Raw genomic sequence first — 19,494 nt, forward strand, 5'->3', positions numbered from 1 at the left:
GGGAAAAAGCTGAGGGAAACTGGGGGGAAAATGGGGAAAAAAGGGAAAATTTGGGGAAATCTGGGGAAATTTGGGTGAAAATCGGGAAAATTTGGGGGAAAATGGGGAAAATTGGGAAAAATCCGAGGAAATTTGGGTTGAAACGTGAAAATTTGGGGAAAAATGGGAAAAAATGGGGGAATTTGGGGGAAAAATGGAAAAATTTGGGTCAAAACCTGAAAATTTGGGGGGAAATGGGGAAAAATTGGGAAAATTTGGGTCAAAACGTGGAAAATTTGGGTGAAAATGGGGAAATTTGGGAGAAATCCGAGGAAATTTGGGTAAAAATGGGGGAAAATTTGGGTCAAAACCGGAAAATTTGGGGGGAAATGGGAAAAAATTGGGAAAGTTGGACCAAAAGGTGGAAAATTTGAGGGAAAATGGGGAAATTTGGGGCAAATCGAGGGAAATTTGGGTCAAAACCGGAAAATTTGGGGCAAAATGGGGAAAATTTGGGGCAAATCGAGGGAAATTTGGGTCCAAACAGGGGAAAATGGGAAAAAATGTGGAAATTTTGGGCCAAAATGTGGAAAATTTGGGATAAATGGATGAAATTTGGCTCAAAAGTGGAAAATTTGGGGAGAAAATGGGAAAATTTGGGGGGAATTTGGGAAAATTTGGAGGAAATTTGGGTCAAAACGTGGAAAAACTGAGGGAAAATGGGGAAATTTGGGACAAATCTGACAAAATTTGGGTCGAAAAGCGAAAAAATTGAGGGAAAAGGGGAAAAAATTGGGAAAATTTGGGCCAAAACGTGGAAAAATCGGGAAAAATCGAGGGAAATTTGGGGCAAAAGTGGAAAATTTGGGGGAAAAATGGAGAAATTTGGGGAAAATCTGAGGAAATTTGGATCAAAATGCGAAAACCTGAGGGAAAACGGGGAAAAATGGGGGAATTTGGGGGAAAAATGGAAAAATTTGGGTCAGAACCTGAAAATTTAGGGGAAAATGGGGAAAAAATGAGGAAAAACGGGGGGAAATGGGGAAAAAGTGAGAAAATTTGGGGCAAAACGGGGAAAATTTGGGGCAAAAAGGAGAAATTTGGGATGAATCGCTGGAAATTTGGGTAAAAAGGGGGAAATTGGGGAAAATGTGGGGCAAAAGGTGGAAAATTTGGGATAAATCGAGGGAAATTTGGGTCAAAAGCGGAAAATTTGGGGGGAAATGGGAAAAACCGGGGGCAAACGGGGGAATTTGGGAAAAATCTGAGGAAATTTGGGTCGAAACGGGGAAAAAATGGGAAAAAATGGGGAAAACTCAGCCCCAAACCCTCCCCCCACCCCAAAAAAAATTATCAAAAAAATAAAAATTTTAAAAAATTTTTGGCTTTTTTCCAGAATTTTTTTTAATTCTCTTTTTTTTTTCTTTTTTTAATTCTCTTTTTTTTATTATTTTTTTTATTTTTATTTTTCTCTTATTTTCTTTTTTTATTTTCATTTTTTTATTTTCATTTTTTTAAAATTTTCCTTTTTTCTTTTTTTTCAATTTTTTTCCCTTTTTTTTAATTTCCATTTTTTTAATTTTCATTTTTTTAAAATTATTTTCATTTTTTTTCCTTTTTTTCCCCCTCCCCCCCAAAAAAAACTTAAAATTTTTTTTTCAATTTTCTCATTTTTTCTCCAATTTTTTTTTCCTTTTTTTCAATTTTTCCCTTTTTTAAAATTTCCATGTTTTAAAAATCATTTTCATTTTTTTTCCATTTTTTCCCCCTCCCCCCTCCCCAAAAAAACCTTATTTTTTTTTTTAATTTTTTTTCCTCCAAATTTTTTTTTTTCAATTTTTCCCCCTTTTTTTCAATTTCCATTTTTTCTAATTTTAATTTTTAAAAATTTTCATTTTTTTTTCCTTTTTTTCCCCTCCCTCCCCAAAAAAAACCTCAAATTTTTTTTTTTAAATTTTCTAATTTTTTTCTCCAAATTTTTTTCCTTTTTTTTCAATTTTTTCCCTTTTTTTTTTAATTTCCATTTTTTTAATTTCCATTTTTAAAAATTATTTTCATTTTTTTCCCTTTTTTTTTTCCCCTTCCCCCTCCCCCCCCCCAAAAAAATTTTTTTTTAAGATTTTTTCATCCAAATTTTTTCCTTTTTTTTTTCAATTTTTTCCCTTTTTAATTTCCATTTTTGAAAATTTTCATTATAAAAAACTATTTCCATTTTTTTCCCATTTTTTCCCCCTCCCCCCCCCAAAAAAACCCCTCAAATTTTTTTTTTTTTAAATTTTTAATTTTTTTCTCCAAATTTTTTTTTTTTTCAATTTTTCCCCCCCCTTTTTTTTTTTTTTTTTTAAATTTTTTTTTTTCCTCCCCCTCCCCCACTCCCCCCAACCCCTCCCCCCACCAACCCCCGCCCCTCCCCCCCACCCCTCCCCCCCCTTCCCCTCTTTTTTTTTTTTCCTCCTCCTCGCCCCTCCCCCACCCCCCGGTGCCTTTTTCCGGGTCCGGCTCCACCTGCAAAAAAACAAACTCAGGAATTTTTGGGGGGATTTTCGTTGTTTTTGGGGTTTTTTTTTTGGTTTTTTTTCCTTCTTTTCCCTTTTTTTTTTTTTTTTTTTTTTTTGGCGGGAAAATCCGGAGCTTTTTGGGACTCCCCAGGGGTGGGGGAGGGGCGGGCGGGCCCCTCCCCCCTCCCCCGCCGGGACTCGGAATTTGGGGAATTTTTTTTGGTTTTTTTTTTGGTTTTTTGTTCCATTTTTTGGGGTTTTTTGGGGTTTTTTTTTGGGGTTTTTTTTGGGGTTTTTTGGTTTTTTTTTTGGGGGGAATTTTTCGGGTTTTTTTTTTGTTGTTTCCTTTTTTTTGGGGGGGGGGTGTGTGGGGGAGGGGAGGAGGATTTTTGGGGGGGCGTGGGGGGGGATGGGGGGCAGGGTGGGGGAGGGGTTCAATACGGGGAGTACCAGGAGGTGGCTCGGGATCGGCCCCTGCGGAGAAAAACGGGGGGAAAAAAGGGGATTTAGGGCAAAAAGGGCGGCGGGAGGAGGCGGAGAGCCCCGAGAGACCCAAAACGGGCCCAAAATGACCCAAAATGGACCCAAAACGGGCCCAAAATGACCCCAAATGGGCCCAAAATGACCCAAAATGGGCCCAAAATGAGCCCAAAATGGGCCCAAAATGGACCCAAAACGGGCCCAAAATGACCCAAAATGGGCCCAAATGGGCCCAAAATGACCCAAAATGGACCCAAAATGGGCCCAAAATGAGCCAAAACCGCCCCAAAATGCCCCGAGAGAGCCCAAAAGGAGCCAAAATGGGCCCAAAATGACCCAAATTGAGCTAAAACCACCCCAAAATGACCCAAAATGGGCCCAAATGGGCCCAAAAGGAGCCCAAATGAGCCCAAATTGACCCAAAACTGCCCCAAAATGCCCTGAGAGAGCCCAAAAGGAGCCAAAATGGGCCCAAAATGAGCCAAAATGAGCCAAAACCACCCCAAAATGACCCAAATTGGGCCCAAATTGACCCAAAATGGGCCCAAATTGACCCAAAAATGACTCAAAATGGGCCCAAAATGAGCCAAAATGACCCAAATTGACCCAAAATGAGCCCGAAATGGGCCCAAAATGAGCCCGAAATGGGCCCCAAATTGACCCAAAATGGGCCCAAAATGAGCCCCAAACCACCCAGAATGACCCAAAATGAGCTAAAACCACCCCAAAATGACCCAAAATGGGCCCAAATTGACCCAAAATGGGCCCAAATGAGCTAAAACCACCCCAAAATGACCCAAATTGACCCAAAATGGGCCCAAATTGACCCAAAATGACTCACAATGGGCCCAAATTGACCCAAAATGGGCCCAAGTTGACCCAAAATCGGCCCAAAACCACCCAGAATGACCCAAAATGAGCCCAAATTGACCCAAAATGAGCCCAAATCTCCCCAAAAGTGGCCCCAAACCCACCTGAGGAACACCCGAAACACCCTCAAAAAACGCCCAAAAACCACCCAAAAAACGCCATTCTAAAGCCCCAAAACCCCTGGATTTTGCCCCAAAACTGCCTGAATTCTACCCAAAAAGCCCCAAAATGCCCAGAATTCACCCCAAATCTGCAGGAATTCGCCCCAAATCTCCCCAAAAACCCACCTGGAGAACACCCAAAACCCCTTGAAAAAACCCTCAAAAAACCCCATCCCAGGGCCCCAAAACCGACGGATTTCGCCCCAAAACTCCCCAATTTCCACCCAAAACTCCCAAAAAGCCCCAAAATCCCCAGAATTCGCCCCAAATCTCCCCAAAAAAACCGCCCCAAACCCACCTGGAGAACCTCAAAACCTCTCCAAAAACAGCCCCAGAAACACCCAAAAAACGCCATTCCAGAGCCCCAAAACCGCCGGATTTTGACCCAAAACCGCCCGAATTGCACCCAAAACTCCCCAATTTTCGCTCCAAACCCCTGAACAGACCCAAAATCCCCAGAATTCACCCCAAATCTCCCCCAAAAATCGCCCCAAACCCACCTGGAAAACCTCAAAACCCCTCGAAAAAACCCTCAAAAAACGCCCAAAAAACGCCATTCCAGAGCCCCAAAACCGCCGGATTTTGACCCAAAACCGCCCAAATTCCACCCAAAACTCCCCAATTTCCACCCAAAACTCCCCAATTTCCACCCAAAAAGCCCCAAAATCCCCAGAATTCGCCCCAAATCTCCCCCAAAACTCGCCCCAAACCCACCTGGAGAGCCTCAAAACCTCTCCAAAAACAGCCCCAGAAACACCCAAATAACCCCATTCCAGAGCCCCAAAACCGACGGATTTCGCCCCAAAACCGCCCGAATTGCACCCAAAACTCCCCAATTTTCGCTCCAAACCCCTGAACAGACCCAAAATCCCCAGAATTCACCCCAAATCTCCCCTGAAACACCCCAAAAACCGCCCAGAACCCACCTGAGCAACACCCGAAACGCCCTCAAAACAACGCCCAAAAAACGCCGTTCCAAAGCCCCAAAACCGCCCAAATTCGCCCCAAAACTGCCCAATTTTCACTCCAAACCCCCGAACAGACCCAAAACCGCCTGAATTCACCCCAAATCTCCCCTGAAACACCCCAAAAACCGCCCAGAACCCACCTGGAGAACCTCAAAACCCCTCGAAAAAACCCTCAAAAAACGCCCAAAAAACGCCATTCCAGAGCCCCAAAACCGACGGATTTTGCCCCAAAACCGCCCAAATTTCACCCAAATGACCCAACCAGACCCAAAACCGCCTGAATTGGCCCCAAACCTGACCTGTGGCCGCGGCCTCGGGGGCCGGCTGTAGCCGCTGTAGAAGCGCGAGCGCGCGGAGCCGAAGGGCCCGGCCCGGCCCCGGAAGCGGCCCCGGGGGAAGCCGCGGTCGGTGCTGCTGATGCCCGGGCGGTTGGTGCGCTTGGGGATCACCTGGTTGGGGCGAAAAAGGGCGATTTTGGGCAAAAATGGGGAGAGGAGGGGGAGTTTGGGGGAGAAACGGTGAAAAAACGGGGGAAAACGGTGGAAAAACGGTGAAAATCGGGTGAAAAATGGGGGAGAAATGGGGGAAAACCAAAGGAGAATGAAGGGGAAATTTGGGGTTTGGGAGGTGGGGGAGCAGCTGGTTTGGGGTGAAAAAGGGGGATTTTGGGCAAAAATGGGGGAGAAAAGGGGAAAATGGTGAAAAAATGGTGAAAAAGTGGTGAAAAAATGGTGAAAAACGGGTGAAAAATGGGGGAGAAATGGGGGAATTTGGGGGGGAAATGAAGGGGGAATTTGGGGTTTGGGAGGTGGGGGAGCAGCTGGTTTGGGGTGAAAAAGGGGGATTTTGGGCAAAAATGGGAGAGGAGGGGGAAAAGGGGGAAAAAGTGGTGAAAAAATGGTGAAAAATGGGTGAAAAATGGGGAAGAAATGGGGAAAAAATGGGGAAAAACCAAAGGAGAATGAAGGGGAAATTTGGGGTTTTGTTCAGTTTGGGGCCATCTGGAGAAGGATTTTGGGGTGAAAAAGGGGATTTTGGGCAAAAATGGGGAGAGGAGGGGGAGTTTGGGGGAGAAACGGTGAAAAAACGGGGGGAAAACGGTGAAAAAATGGTGAAAATCGGGTGAAAAATGGGGGAGAAATGGGGGAAAACCAAAGGAGAATGAAGGGGGAATTTGGGGTTTGGGAGGTGGGGGAGCAGCTGGTTTGGGGTGAAAAAGGGGGATTTTGGGCAAAAATGGGGAGAGGAGGGGGAAAAGGGGGAAAAAGTGGTGAAAAAATGGTGAAAAATGGGTGAAAAATGGGGAAGAAATGGGGAAAAAATGGGGAAAAACCAAAGGAGAATGAAGGGGAAATTTGGGGTTTGTTCAGTTTGGGGTCATCTGGAGAAGGATTTTGGGGTGAAAAAGGGGGATTTTGGGCAAAAATGGGGAGAGGAGGGGGAGTTTTGGGGAGAAACGGTGAAAAAACGGGGGAAAACGGTGAAGAAACGGTGAAAATCGGGTGAAAAATGGGGGAGAAATGGGGGGAAGTGAAGGGGGAATTTGGGGTTTGGAGGTTGGGGAGGAGCTGGAGAAGGATTTTGGGGTGAAAAAGGGGATTTTGGGCAAAAATGGGGAGAGGAGGGGGAAATGGGGGAAAATTTGGGGAGAAACGGTGAAAAAATGGTGAAAATTGGGTGAAAATTGGGTGAAAAATGGGGAATGGGGAAAAAAGGGGGGAATTTGGGGGGGAAATGAAGGGGGAATTTGGGGTTTGGGAGGTGGGGGAGCAGCTGGTTTGGGGTGAAAAAGGGGGATTTTGGGCAAAAATGGGGGAAAAGGGGGAATTTTGGGGAGAAATGGTGAAAAAAATGGGGAAAAACGGTGAAAAAATGGTGAAAATTGGGTGAAAAATGGGGAAGAAATGGGGAAAAATGGGGAAAAACCAAAGGAGATGAACAGGAAAATTTGGGGTTTGTTCAGTTTGGGGTCATCTGGAGAAGGATTTTGGGGTGAAAAAGGAGGATTTTGGGCAAAAATGGGGAGAGGAGGGGGAGTTTGGGGGAGAAACGGTGAAAAAACGGGGGAAAACGGTGAAAAAAGGGTGAAAATCGGGTGAAAAATGGGGGAGAAATGGGGGAATTTGGGGGGGAAATGAAGGGGGAATTTGGGGTTTGGGAGGTGGGGGAGCAGCTGGTTTGGGGTGAAAAAGGGGGATTTTGGGCAAAAATGGGGAGAGGAGGGGGAAAAGGGGGAAAATTTGGGGAGAAACAGTGAAAAAATGGTGAAAATTGGGTGAAAGAAAACCAAAGGAGAATGAAGGGGAAATTTGGGGTTTGGGAGGTTGGGGAGGAGCTGGAGAAGGATTTTGGGGTGAAAAAGGGGGATTTTGGGCAAAAATGGGGAGAGGAGGGGGAGTTTTGGGGAGAAATGGTGAAAAAACGGTGAAAAACGGTGAAAAAATGGTGAAAATTGGGTGAAAAATGGGCGAAAAAATGGTGAAAATTGGGGAAAAACCGGGGAAAAATTGGGAAAAAAATCACAAAAAAAAATCACAAAAAATGGGGAAAAAATGGTGAAAATTGGGAAAAATCACAGAAAATTGGGGAAAAATTGGGGAAAAATCAGGAAAAATTGGGGATAAATTGGGGAAAAATTGGGGGAAAAATCACAAAAAATAGGGGAAAAATTGGGGAAAAATTACAAAAAATTGGGGGAAAATTGGGGAAAAAATTGGGGAAAAATCACAAGAAATCGGGAAAAAATCACAAAAAATTGGGGAAAAATCACAAAAAAATTGGGGAAAAAAATCACAAAACTGGGGAAAAAATCAGAAAAAATCAGGGGAAAATCACAAAAAATTGGGGAAAAAATGGGGAAAAAATCACAAAAAATTGGGGCAAAATCACAAAAAATTGGGGGAAAATTGGGGAAAAAATTGGGGAAAAAATTGGGGAAAAAACCACAAAGAATTGGAAAAAAAATCACAAAAAATTGGAAAAAAATCACAAAAAACCAGGAAAAATCACAAAAAATCGGGGAAAAATCAGGAAAAATTGGGGAAAATCACAAAAAATCTGGGAAAAAATTGGGGCAAAATCACAAAAAATTGGGGGAAAATTGGGGAAAAAATCACAAAAAATTGGGGGAAAATTGGGGAAAAAATTGGAAAAAAAGTCACCAAAAAATCAGGAAAAAAACCACAAAAAAATCGGGAAAAAATCACAAAAAATTGGGGAAAAAAATCACAAAAAAATGGGGAAAAATCACAAAAAATCGGGGAAAAATTACAAAAAATTCGGGGAAAAATCGGGGAAAAATCACAAAAAATTGGGGCAAAATCACAAAAAATCTGCGAAAAACTGGGGAAAAAATCACAAAAAAATCAGGAAAAAATCACAAAAAATCGGGGAAAAATCACAAAAAATCTGGGAAAAACTGGGGAAAAAAATCACAAAAAAATCAGGAAAAAATCAGGAAAAATCACAAAAAATCGGGGAAAAATCATAAAAAACTGGGGAAAAATCACAAAAATTGGGGAAAAATCAGGGAAACTCACAAAACATTGGAGAAAAATTGGGGAAAAATTACAAAAAATTGGGGGTAAATTGGGGAAAAAATCACAAAAAATCAGGGAAAAAATCTCAAAAAATTGGGGAAAAATTGGGGAAAAAATCACAAAGAATTGGAGAAAAATTGGGGAAAAAATTGGGGAAAAAATTGGGGAAAAAATCACAAAAAATTGGGGGAAAATTGGGGAAAAAATTGGGGAAAAATCACAAGAAATCGGGAAAAAATCACAAAAAATTGGGGAAAAAATGGGGAAAAAATCACAAAAAATTGGGGCAAAATCACAAAAAATCTGCAAAAAACTGGGGAAAAAATCACAAAAAAATCAGGAAAAAATCACAAAAAATGGGGGAAAAATCACAAAAAATCAGGGAAAAAACTACAAAAAATGGGGAAAAAATCACAAAAAATCTGGGAAAAATTGGGGAAAAAATCACAAAAAAATCAGGAAAAAATCAGGAAAAATCACAAAAAATCGGGGAAAAATCATAAAAAACTGGGGAAAAATCACAAAAAATCGGGGAAAAATCAGGGAAACTCACAAAACATTGGAGAAAAATTGGGGAAAAATTACAAAAAATTGGGGGTAAATTGGGGAAAAAATCACAAAAAATCAGGGAAAAAATCTCAAAAAATTGGGGAAAAATTGGGGAAAAAATCACAAAGAATTGGAGAAAAATTGGGGAAAAAATTGGGGAAAAAATTGGGGAAAAAAATCACAAAAAATAGGGGAAAAATTGGGGAAAAATTACAAAAAATTGGGGGAAAATTGGGGAAAAAATTGGGGAAAAATCACAAGAAATCGGGAAAAAAAATCACAAAAAATCGGGGAAAAATCACAAAAAATCAGGGAAAAAACCACAAAAAATGGGGAAAAAATCACAAAAAATTGGGGAAAATCACAAATAAATGGGGAAAAATCAGGGAAAAATCACAAAAAATTGGGGGAAAATTGGGGAAAAAATTGGGGAAAAAATCACAAAGAATTGGAAAAAAAATCACAAAAAATTGGAAAAAAATCACAAAAAACCAGGAAAAATCACAAAAAATCAGGGAAAAATTGGGGAAAAAAACCACAAAAAATTGGGGAAAAATCACAAAAAATTGGGGAAAAAAATCACATAAAAATCAGGAAAAAATCAGGAAAAATCACAAAAAATCGGGGGAAAATCACAAAAAATTGGGGAAAAATCATAAAAAACTGGGGAAAAATTGGGAAAAAATCGGGGAAAAAAAGTCACAAAAAAATCAGGAAAAAATCACAAAAAATCGGGGAAAAATCACAAAAAATCGGGGAAAAATTACAAAAAAATCAGGGAAAAATCACAAAAAATTGGGGCAAAATCACAAAAAATCTGGGAAAAACTGGGGAAAAAATCACAAAAAAATCAGGGAAAAATCACAAAAAATCGGGGAAAAAATCACAAAAAATCGGGGAAAAATCACAAAAAATCGGGGAAAAATCACAAAAAAATGGGGAAAAATCACAAAAAATCGGGGAAAAATCACAAAAAATTGGGAGAAAATTGGGGGAAAAATTGGGGAAAAAAATCACAAGAAATTGGGGAAAAAAATCACAAAAAATCAGGGAAAAATCAGGAAAAATTGGGGAAAATCACAAAAAATTGGGGAAAAATCAGAGAAAAATCACAAAAAATTGGGGAAAAAATTGGGGCAAAATCACAAAAAATTGGGGAAAAATCACAAAAAAATCGGGGAAAATCACAAAAAATCGGGGAAAAATCACAAAAAATTGGGAGAAAATTGGGGAAAAAATTGGGGAAAAAAATCACAAGAAATTGGGAAAAAAAATCACAAAAAATCAGGGAAAAATCAGGAAAAATTGGGGAAAATCACGAAAAATCAGGAAAAAAATCACAAAAAATTTGGGATAAATCACAAAAAATCTGGGAAAAACTGGGGAAAAAATCACAAAAAAATCAGGAAAAAATCAGGAAAAATCACAAAAAATCGGGGAAAAATCACAAAAAATTGGGGAAAAATCACAAAAAATCAGGGAAAAATCCAGGAAAATCGGGGAAAAATCCGGGAAAATTGGGGAAAATCTGGGAAAATTGGGGAAAATCAGGAAAAATCTGGGAAAAGCGCTCAGTAGAGCCCCCCCCAGAGCTGACCTTGATCTGCCTCCCTCGGAAGAGCGACTCGTCGAGCGCCATCGACGTCCGCACCGACTCCTTGTCGGAGAACTCGATGTAGGCGAAGCTGGGCCGGAGAAAGCACCTCCAATCAACCCCCCTGCGCCTCGTTAGCGAGCCCTAATTAGCGCTAATGAGCGTTAATTACCCCTTGGGGTGCCCGCTGTACTTGTCGCACAGGATGGTGACGCGGTTGACGGAGCCGCAGCCGTGGAAATGCGCCTCCAGCTCCTCGGCCGTCGCGCCGTAATCCACCTGCAAACGGGGAAATTCGGGGGGGTTTGGGGGCGTTTTGGGGGTTTTTGGGGGGGTTGGGGGATTTTTGGGGATTTTTTGGGATTTTTGGGGATTTTTTTGGGGGGTTTTTAGGGGGGTTTTTGAGGGGAGCTTACGTTGCCCACGTAGATGGAGCGAGCGTCGGCCTCCATTTTCTCCTCCAGGGACATGATCACCGGGCCGGCTGCGGGAATTTGGGGGGGTTTGGGGAAAATTTGGGGGGGTTGGGGAAAATTTGGGGGGGTTTGGGAAAATTTGGGGGGTTTGGGGAAAATTTGGGGGGGTTTGGGAAAATTTGGGGGGTTTGGGGGGAGTTTGGGGGAGATTTGGGGGGAGTTTGGGAGGATTTGAGGGGAGTTTGGGGAAATTCGGGGGGTTTTGGGAAAATTTGGGAGAGATTTGGGAAAATTTGGGGGGTTTGGGGGGAGTTTGGGGGCATTTGAGGGGAGTTTGGGGAAATTTGGGGGGGATTTGGGGGGATTTTGGGGGAAGTTTGGGGAGATTTGGGGGGTTTTGGGAAAATTTGGGAGGGTTTGGGAAAATTTGGGGGGATTTGGGGGGAATTTGGGGGGGATTTGGGGAAATTTGGGGGGATTTGGGAAAATTTGGGGGGATATAGGGAGGATTTGGGGGGATTTTGGGAAAATTGGGGGGGGTTTGGGAAAATTTGGGGGGTTTGGGGGGGATTTGGGGGGGGTTTGGGAAAATTTGGGAGGGTTTGGGAAAATTTGGGGGGGTTTGGGAAAATTTGGGGGGGTTTGGGGGGAGTTTGGGGGGATTTGAGGGGAGTTTGGGAGGATTTGAGGGGAGTTTGGGGAAATTTGGGGGGGATTTGGGGGGATTTTGGGGGGAGTTTGGGGAGATTTGGGGGGTTTTGGGAAAATTTGGGGGGGTTTGGGAAAATTTGGGGGGGTTTTGGGGGGAGTTTGGGGGGATTTGAGGGGAGTTTGGGGAGATTTGGGGGGGATTTTGGGGGGAGTTTGGGGAAATTGGGGGGCTTTGGGAAAATTTGGGGGGGTTTGGGAAAATTTGGGGGGTTTGGGGGGAGTTTGGGGGGTTTGGGGGGAGTTTGGGGGAGATTTGGGGGGAGTTTGGGAGGATTTGAGGGGAGTTTGGGGAAATTTGGGGGGGATTTGGGGGGATTTTGGGGGGAGTTTGGGGAGATTTGGGGGGTTTTGGGAAAATTTGGGGGGGTTTGGGGGGAATTTGGGGGGAATTTGGGGAAATTTGGGGGGATTTGGGAAAATTTGGGGGGATATAGGGGGGATTTGGGGGGATTTTGGGAAAATTGGGGGGGGTTTGGGAAAATTTGGGGGGTTTGGGGGGGATTTGCGGGGATTTGGGGGGATTTTGGGAAAATTGGGGGGGGTTTGGGAAAATTTGGGGGGTTTGGGGGGATTTGGGGGGATTTTGGGAAAATTGGGGGGGGTTTGGGAAAATTTGGGGGGTTTGGGGGGGATTTGGGAGGAGTTTGGGGGAGTTTGAGGGATTTGGGGGGAATTTGGGGGATTTGGGGGGATATTGGGGGGATTTGAAGGGAGTTTGGGGGATTTGGGGGGAGTTTGGGGGGATTTGAGGGGAATTTGGGAAAATTGGGGGGGTTTGGGAAAATTTGGGGGGGTTTTGGGGGATTTTGGGGGGAGCTTTGGGGGATTTAAGGGGAGTTTGGGGAAATTTGGGGGGAATTTGGGGAGATTTGGGGGGTTTTGGGAAAATTTGGGGGGGATGTGGGGGGATATTGGGGGGAGTTTGGGGAAATTTGGGGGGATTTTGGGGGGATTTGAGGGGAGTTTGGGGAGATTTGGGGAAAATTGGGGGGTTTTGGGGGGATATTGGGGGGATTTGAGGGGAGTTTGGGGAAATTGGGGGGGTTTGGGAAAATTTGGGGGGGATTTGGGGGGGATTTGAAGGGAGTTTGGGGACATTTGGGGGGGTTTGGGAAAATTTGGGGGGGATTTGGGGAAATTTGGGGAGAGTTTGGGGGGATTGGGGGAGATTTTGGGAAAATTGGGGGGGGTTGGGGGGGATTCGGGAGGAGTTTGGGGGAGTTTGAGGGGAGTTTGGGGAAATTTGGGGGGAATTTGGGGGAGTTTGAGGGGAGTTTGGGGGATTTTGGGAAAACGGGGGTTTTGGGAAAATTTGGGGGGGTTTTGGGGGATTTGAAGGGAGTTTGGGGAGATTTGGGGGGTTTTGGGAAAATTTGGGGGGTTTGGGGGGGATTTGGGAGGAGTTTGGGGGAGTTTGAGGGGAGTTTGGGGAAATTTGGGGGGTTTGGGGGGAGTTCGGGGGGAGTTTGGGGGATTTGGGGGGAATTTGAGGGGATTTTGGGAAAATTGGGGGGTTTTGGGAAAATTTGGGGGGGTTTTGGGGGATTTGAAGGGAGTTTGGGGAGATTTGGGGGGTTTTGGGAAAATTTGGGGGGGATTTGAGGGGAATTTGGGGAAATTTGGGGAAATTTGGGGGGAGTTTGGGGAAAATTTGGGGGGGTTTGGGGGGGATTTGAGGGGAATTTGGGGAAACTTGGGGGGTTTTTGGGGAAACCGGGGGGGGGTTTTGGGGGGATTTGGGGAAATTGGGGGGATTTGAGGGGATTTTGGGGCGATTTGAGGGGAATTTGGGGGGATTTGAGGGGATTTTGGGGCGATTTGGGGCTTTTTTTGCTCACCGTTGCCCGGGGGGGGGCTCATGTTCATCTGCTTCTCCACCTCGTTCTGGAGCTCCTTGAGCTTCTCCGCCTCCTCCTCCATCTCCCGCACCCGGGCCTTGATGGCCTCCAGCTCCTGCAGCCCCCAAAAAGGAGAAAAACCCCCCAAAATCCACCTGGGAAACCCCAAATCCACCTGGGAAACCCCAAATCCACCTGGGAAACCCCCAAATCCACCTGGGAAACCCCCAAAATCCACCTGGGAAACCCCCAAAATCCACCTGGGAAACCCCCAAATCCACCTGAGAAACCCCCAAAATCCACCTGGGAAACCCCCAAATCCACCTGGGAAACCCCAAATCCACCTGGGAAACCCCCAAAATCCACCTGGGAAACCCCCAAATCCACCTGAGAAACCCCCAAAATCCACCTGGGAAACCCCCAAATCCACCTGGGAAACCCCCAAATCCACCTGGGAAACCCCAAATCCATCTGGGAAACCCCCAAAATCCACCTGGGAAACCCCCAAATCCACCTGGGAAACCCCCAAATCCACCTGGGAAACCCCCAAAATCCACCTGGGAAACCCCCAAAATCCACCTGGGAAACCCCCAAATCCACCTGGGAAACCCCCAAATCCACCTGAGAAAGCCCCAAAATCCACCTGGGAAACCCCCAAAATCCACCTGGGAAACCCCAAATCCACCTGAGAAAGCCCCAAAATCCACCTGGGAAACCCCCAAATCCACCTGGGAAACCCCAAATCCACCTGGGAAACCCCCAAATCCACCTGAGAAACCCCCAAATCCACCTGGGAAACCCCCAAATCCACCTGGGAAACCCCCAAAATCCACCTGGGAAACCCCCAAAATCCACCTGGGAAACCCCAAATCCACCTGGGAAACCCCCAAATCCACCTGAGAAACCCCAAATCCACCTGGGAAACCCCCAAATCCACCTGGGAAACCCCCAAAATCCACCTGAGAAACCCCCAAAATCCACCTGGGAAACCCCAAATCCACCTGAGAAACCCCAAATCCACCTGGGAAACCCCCAAATCCACCTGGGAAACCCCCAAATCCACCTGGGAAACTCCCAAAATCCACCTGAGAAACCCCCAAATCCACCTGGGAAACCCCCAAATCCACCTGGGAAACCCCCAAATCCACCTGGGAAACCCCAAAATCCACCTGGGAAACCCCCAAAATCCCACCCGGGATCCCCAAAAAAGCCCCAAAAATCCACCCCAGAAGCAGCAAAATCCGGTTAAAAATGGGTAAAATTGATCCTAAAGCGGCCAAATTCAGCTCCTGCAGCCCAAAATCCACCTGGGAAACCCCCCAATCCCACCCAGGATCCCCAAAAAAACCCAAAATCCCACCCAGGATCCCCAAAAAAGCCCCAAATCCCACCCAGGATCCCAAACAACCCCCAAATCCCACCCAGGATCCCCAAAAAAGCCCCAAATCCCACCCAGGATCCCAAAAAAAACCCCCAAATCCCACCCAGGATCCCAAAAAAAACCCCAAATCCCACCCAGGATCCCAAAAAAAACCCCAAATCCCACCCAGGATCCCAAAAAAGCCCCAAATCCCACCCAGGATCCCAAAAAAAAACCCCAATCCCACCCAGGATCCCAAAAAAACCCCCCAAATCCCACCCAGGATCCCAAAAAAACCCCCAAATCCCACCCAGGATCCCAAAAAAAGCCCCAAATCCCACCCAGGATCCCAAAAAAAACCCCAAATCCCACCCAGGATCCCAAAAAAAACCCAAATCCCACCCAGGATCCCCAAAACCCCCCAATCCCACACAGGATCCCAAAAAAAGCCCCAAAAATCCACCCCAGAAGCAGCAAAATCCGGTTAAAAATGGGTAAAATTGATCCTAAAGCGGCCAAATTCAGCTCCTGCAGCCCAAAATCCACCTGGGAAACCCCAAAATCCCACCCAGGATCCCAAAAAACCCCCAAAATCCCACCCAGGATCCCAAAAAACCCCAAATCCCACCCAGGATCCCCAAAAAACCCCCAAATCCCACCCAGGATCCCCAAAAACCCCCCAAATCCCACCCAGGATCCCCAAAAAAGCCCCAAATCCCACCCAGGATCCCCAAAAACCCCCCAATCCCACCCAGGATCCCAAAAAAAGCCCCAAATCCCACCCAGGATCCCAAAAAAACCCCAAAATCCCACCCAGGATCCCCAAAAAACCCCCAAAATCCCACCCAGGATCCCCAAAAAAGCCCCAAATCCCACCCAGGATCCCCAAAAAACCCCCAAAATCCCACCCAGGATCCCAAAAAAAACCCCAAATCCCACCCAGGATCCAAAAAAAAGCCCCAAATCCCACCCAGGATCCCAAAAAAAACCCCAAATCCCACCCAGGATCCCAAAAAAACCCCAAATCCCACCCAGGATCCCCAAAAAAGCCCCAAATCCCACCCAGGATGCCAAAAACCCCCCAAATCCCACCCAGGATCCCCAAAAAAAACCCCAAATCCCACCCAGGATCCCAAAAAAAACCCCAAATCCCACCCAGGATCCCAAAAAAACCCCCCAAATCCCACCCAGGATCCCATAAAAAGCCCCAAATCCCACCCAGGATCCCAAAAAAACCCCCCAAATCCCACCCAGGATCCCAAAAAAACCCCCAAATCCCACCCAGGATCCCAAAAAAAGCCCCAAATCCCACCCAGGATCCCCAAAAACCCCCCAAATCCCACCCAGGATCCCAAAAAAAAACCCAAATCCCACCCAGGATCCCAAAAAACCCCCCAATCCCACCCGGGATCCCCAAAAAAGCCCCAAAAATCCACCCCAGAAGCAGCAAAATCCAGTTAAAAATGGGTAAAATTGATCCTAAAGCGGCCAAATTCAGCTCCTGCAGCCCAAAATCCACCTGGGAAACCCCAAAATCCACCTGGGAAACCCCCAAAATCCCACCCGGGATCCCGAAAAACCCCAAATTCCCACTTTTTTCCCCTCAAAGTCCCCCTTTTTCTCTTCATTTCCCACTTTTTGCTCTCAAATTCACTATTTTTTCCCTCAAATTCACTATTTTTTCCCTCAAATTCCCCCTTTTTTTCCCTCAAATTCCCCCTTTTTTCCCCTCAAATTCCCCCTTTTCCCCTCAATTCCCACTTTTATCCCTAAAATCCCCCCTTTCCCCCTCAAATTCCCCCTTTTTTTCCCTCAAATTCCCACTTTTATCCCTCAAATTCTCCTTTTTTCCCTCAAGTTCCCGCTTTTATCCCTCAAATTCCCCCTTTTCCCCTTACAATCCCACTTTTTCCCCTCAAAATCCCACTTTTACCCCTCAAATTCCCACTTTTATCCCTGAATTTCCCCCTTTTACCCCCAAATGCCCCCATTTCCCCTCAAGTTCCCACTTTTCTTCCTCAAATTCCCCCTTTTGCCCCCCAAATTTCCCTTTTTTTCCCTCAAATTCCCACTTTATCCCTCAAATCCCCACTTTTCCCCTCAAATTCCCCCTTTTACGCCTCAAATTCCCCTTTTTCCCCTCAAATTCCCACTTTTCCCCCTCAATTTCCCACTTTCATCCCTCAAATTCTCCTTTTTTCCCTCAAGTTCCCGCTTTTATCCCTCAAATTCCCACTTTTACCCCCCAAATTCCCACTTTTCCCCTCAAAATCCCCCTTTTTCCAATCAAATCCCCCTTTCCCCTCAAAATCCCACTTTTATCCCTCGAATTCCCCACTTTTACCCCCAAATCCCACTTTTTTCCTCTCGAATTCCCCCCTTTTCCATCAAGTTCACACTTTTATCCCTCAAGTTCCCCCTTTTACGCCTCAAGTTCCCCTTTTTCCCCTCAAATTCCCACTTTCATCCCTGAATTTCCCACTTTTACCACTCAAATTCCCACTTTTATCCCTCAAATCCCCTTTTTCCCTCAAATTCCCCCTTTTCCCCCTCAAATCCCCCTTTTTTCCCTCAAATTCCCACTTTTTTCCCCCCAAATTCCCACTTTTATCCCTCAAATCCCCCCTTTTCCCCCTCAAATTCCCCCTCTTTCCCTCAAATTCCCACTTTTTTCCCCCCAAATTCCCACTTTTATCCCTCAAATTCCCCCTTTTTCCCTCAAATCCCACTTTTACCCCTCAAATTCCCACTTTTATCCCTCAATTCCCCCTTTTCCCCCTCAAATTCTCCCTCTTTCCCTCAAATTCCCACTTTTTTCCCCCCAAATTCCCACTTTTATCCCTCAAATCCCCCCTTTTTTCCCCTCAAATCCCCCATTTTCCCCTCAAATCCCCCATTTTCCCCTCAAATCCCCCTTTTTTCCCATCAAATTCCCATTTTACCCCCCAAATTCCCACTTTTATCCCTCAAATTCCCCCTTTTTCCCTCAAATCCCACTTTTACCCCTCAAATTCCCACTTTTATCCCTCAAATCCCCCCTTTTACCCCTCAAATTCCCCCTCTTTCCCTCAAATTCCCACTTTTATCCCTCAAATCCCCCCCTTTTTTCCCCTCAAATCCCACTTTTTCCCCTCAAATCCCACTTTTTTTCCCATCAAATTCCCATTTTACCCCCCAAATTCCCCCTTTAATCCCTCAAATTCCCACTTTTACCCCTCAGATCCCCCCTTTACCCCTCAAATTCCCCCTTTAATCCCTCAAATTCCCACTTTTATCCCTCAAATTCCCATTTTACCCCTCAAATTCCCCATTTTACCCCTCAAATCCCACTTTTACCCCTCAGATCCCCCCACGTTCCCCTCAAATCCCCCCTTTTTCCCCTCAAATTCCCCCTTTTCTCCCTCAGGCCTCCCCTTCCCCCCTCACTTTCCCGCCTTTTTCTCCCTCCCCGCCCCCCCGCCACTCACCGGGTCCTCAATGGCGGCTTCTCCCGCCTCCCCTTCCCCCAACCCCGCTTCCTCCTCCAGCTCTTCGGCAGCGGCTTCGTGAGGCGGCCCCGGTGCTGAAGCGGCGGCGGCGGCGGCGGCTCCGGCCCCGGCCCCGCTTCCCCCCGCCGCCCCTCCCGACCCTCCCCCGGCCCCTCCGCGGCCGCTCCCTCCCCGGCCCCGGCTCCCCCCTTCGCCCAGCGCCGCCTCCTCCGGCCCCGCCGCCGCCCCCAGGCCGTTGCCGTAAGGCGGGGAAGGGTCCCCGGCCCCTCCGGGACCCCCCGGGCCCGCCCCGGTTCCGGCCGCGGCTCCTCCGGCCGCCGCCGCCATGGCCGCCATGGCCGCCCGCCCGCGCCGTGAGGGGCCGTGAGGGGGCGGCCAATCAGAGAGCGCCGTGGGGCTTCGTGGGCGGGACGACGGCGGCGTTAACCTATCGGGCGGCGGAAGCGCTGAGGGACAGGTGGGGCAGCCAATAGAAACGCTGGGAGGCGGCGGCCAATCACGGCGCGACGAGGGGCGTGCTGGCCAATCGAATTAAAGAGGGGCGGGACAAAGGCGGCGAGAGCCAATAGAAACGGGGGAGCGGCGGGAGGCGGGAAGAGCGGCAGCCAATGGCAGCGGCGGAGGGGCGGCAAACGGAGAAAGCCTGGGGGCGTGGCTTGATGGCGGCCAACCAATAGAAACGCGAGTTACGGGCGAGGGGGCGTGGTTAAGACAGGCGGACCAATAGCGAAGCCCGGAGGGCGGGAGCAGTTTGGCGCTGCAGCCAATCGGCGGCGGAGGGGCGGGGCTTACGCGGAGCCGACCAATAGGAAGGCGCGGGGGGGCGTGGTTTGGTCTTAAAGGCGCCTGCACCGGTTTTCGCCGCCTTCTCGTTAACGAGCGGCGCTTAATTACGCTAATTAGGGCTCCAGCTAATTAACGAGGCAGGGAGCGGGCCCGAGCGAGAGCGTTGGGGGGCGCTGCGCGCGCAGCGGGGGACGGCTTCCTTAGGGCGTTAATTAGCGCCCTAATTAGCTGAGCAGCGGGCTGGCCCCTCAGCCGGC

At 46.9% G+C, this 19,494-nt stretch overlaps 1 protein-coding gene across 1 annotated transcript; it reads right to left on the bottom strand.

The window, feature by feature from the left end:
- Positions 1 to 890: 890 nt before the first annotated feature.
- Positions 891 to 18,542, bottom strand: PABPN1 (poly(A) binding protein nuclear 1). Its single transcript, XM_068998577.1, has 8 exons — positions 18,431 to 18,542; positions 13,604 to 13,718; positions 11,055 to 11,122; positions 10,811 to 10,917; positions 10,642 to 10,729; positions 5,256 to 5,405; positions 2,877 to 2,951; positions 891 to 905 (listed from the first exon to the last, which is right to left on the bottom strand). Exons 2-8 carry the CDS (start codon positions 13,683 to 13,685, stop codon positions 891 to 893), a joined length of 585 nt encoding a protein of 194 aa, XP_068854678.1. The 5' UTR covers positions 13,686 to 13,718; positions 18,431 to 18,542.
- Between the last annotated feature and the right edge of the window lie 952 nt (positions 18,543 to 19,494).

This window comes from Aphelocoma coerulescens, unplaced genomic scaffold (assembly GCF_041296385.1).
Source record: "Aphelocoma coerulescens isolate FSJ_1873_10779 unplaced genomic scaffold, UR_Acoe_1.0 HiC_scaffold_138, whole genome shotgun sequence".
Lineage (NCBI taxonomy): Eukaryota > Metazoa > Chordata > Aves > Passeriformes > Corvidae > Aphelocoma > Aphelocoma coerulescens.

Bases quoted from the DNA above. Each gene is read 5' to 3' on its own strand.
- PABPN1 (XM_068998577.1), bottom strand. From the start codon at position 13,685: ATGGAGGAGGAGGCGGAGAAGCTCAAGGAGCTCCAGAACGAGGTGGAG. The intron at 11,123-13,603 runs GTGAGCAAAAAA...AAATTCCCGCAG, and splicing joins GAGCCCCCCCCCGGGCAACG to CCGGCCCGGTGATCATGTCC. The intron at 10,918-11,054 runs GTAAGCTCCCCT...CCCCGTTTGCAG, and splicing joins GCTCCATCTACGTGGGCAAC to GTGGATTACGGCGCGACGGC.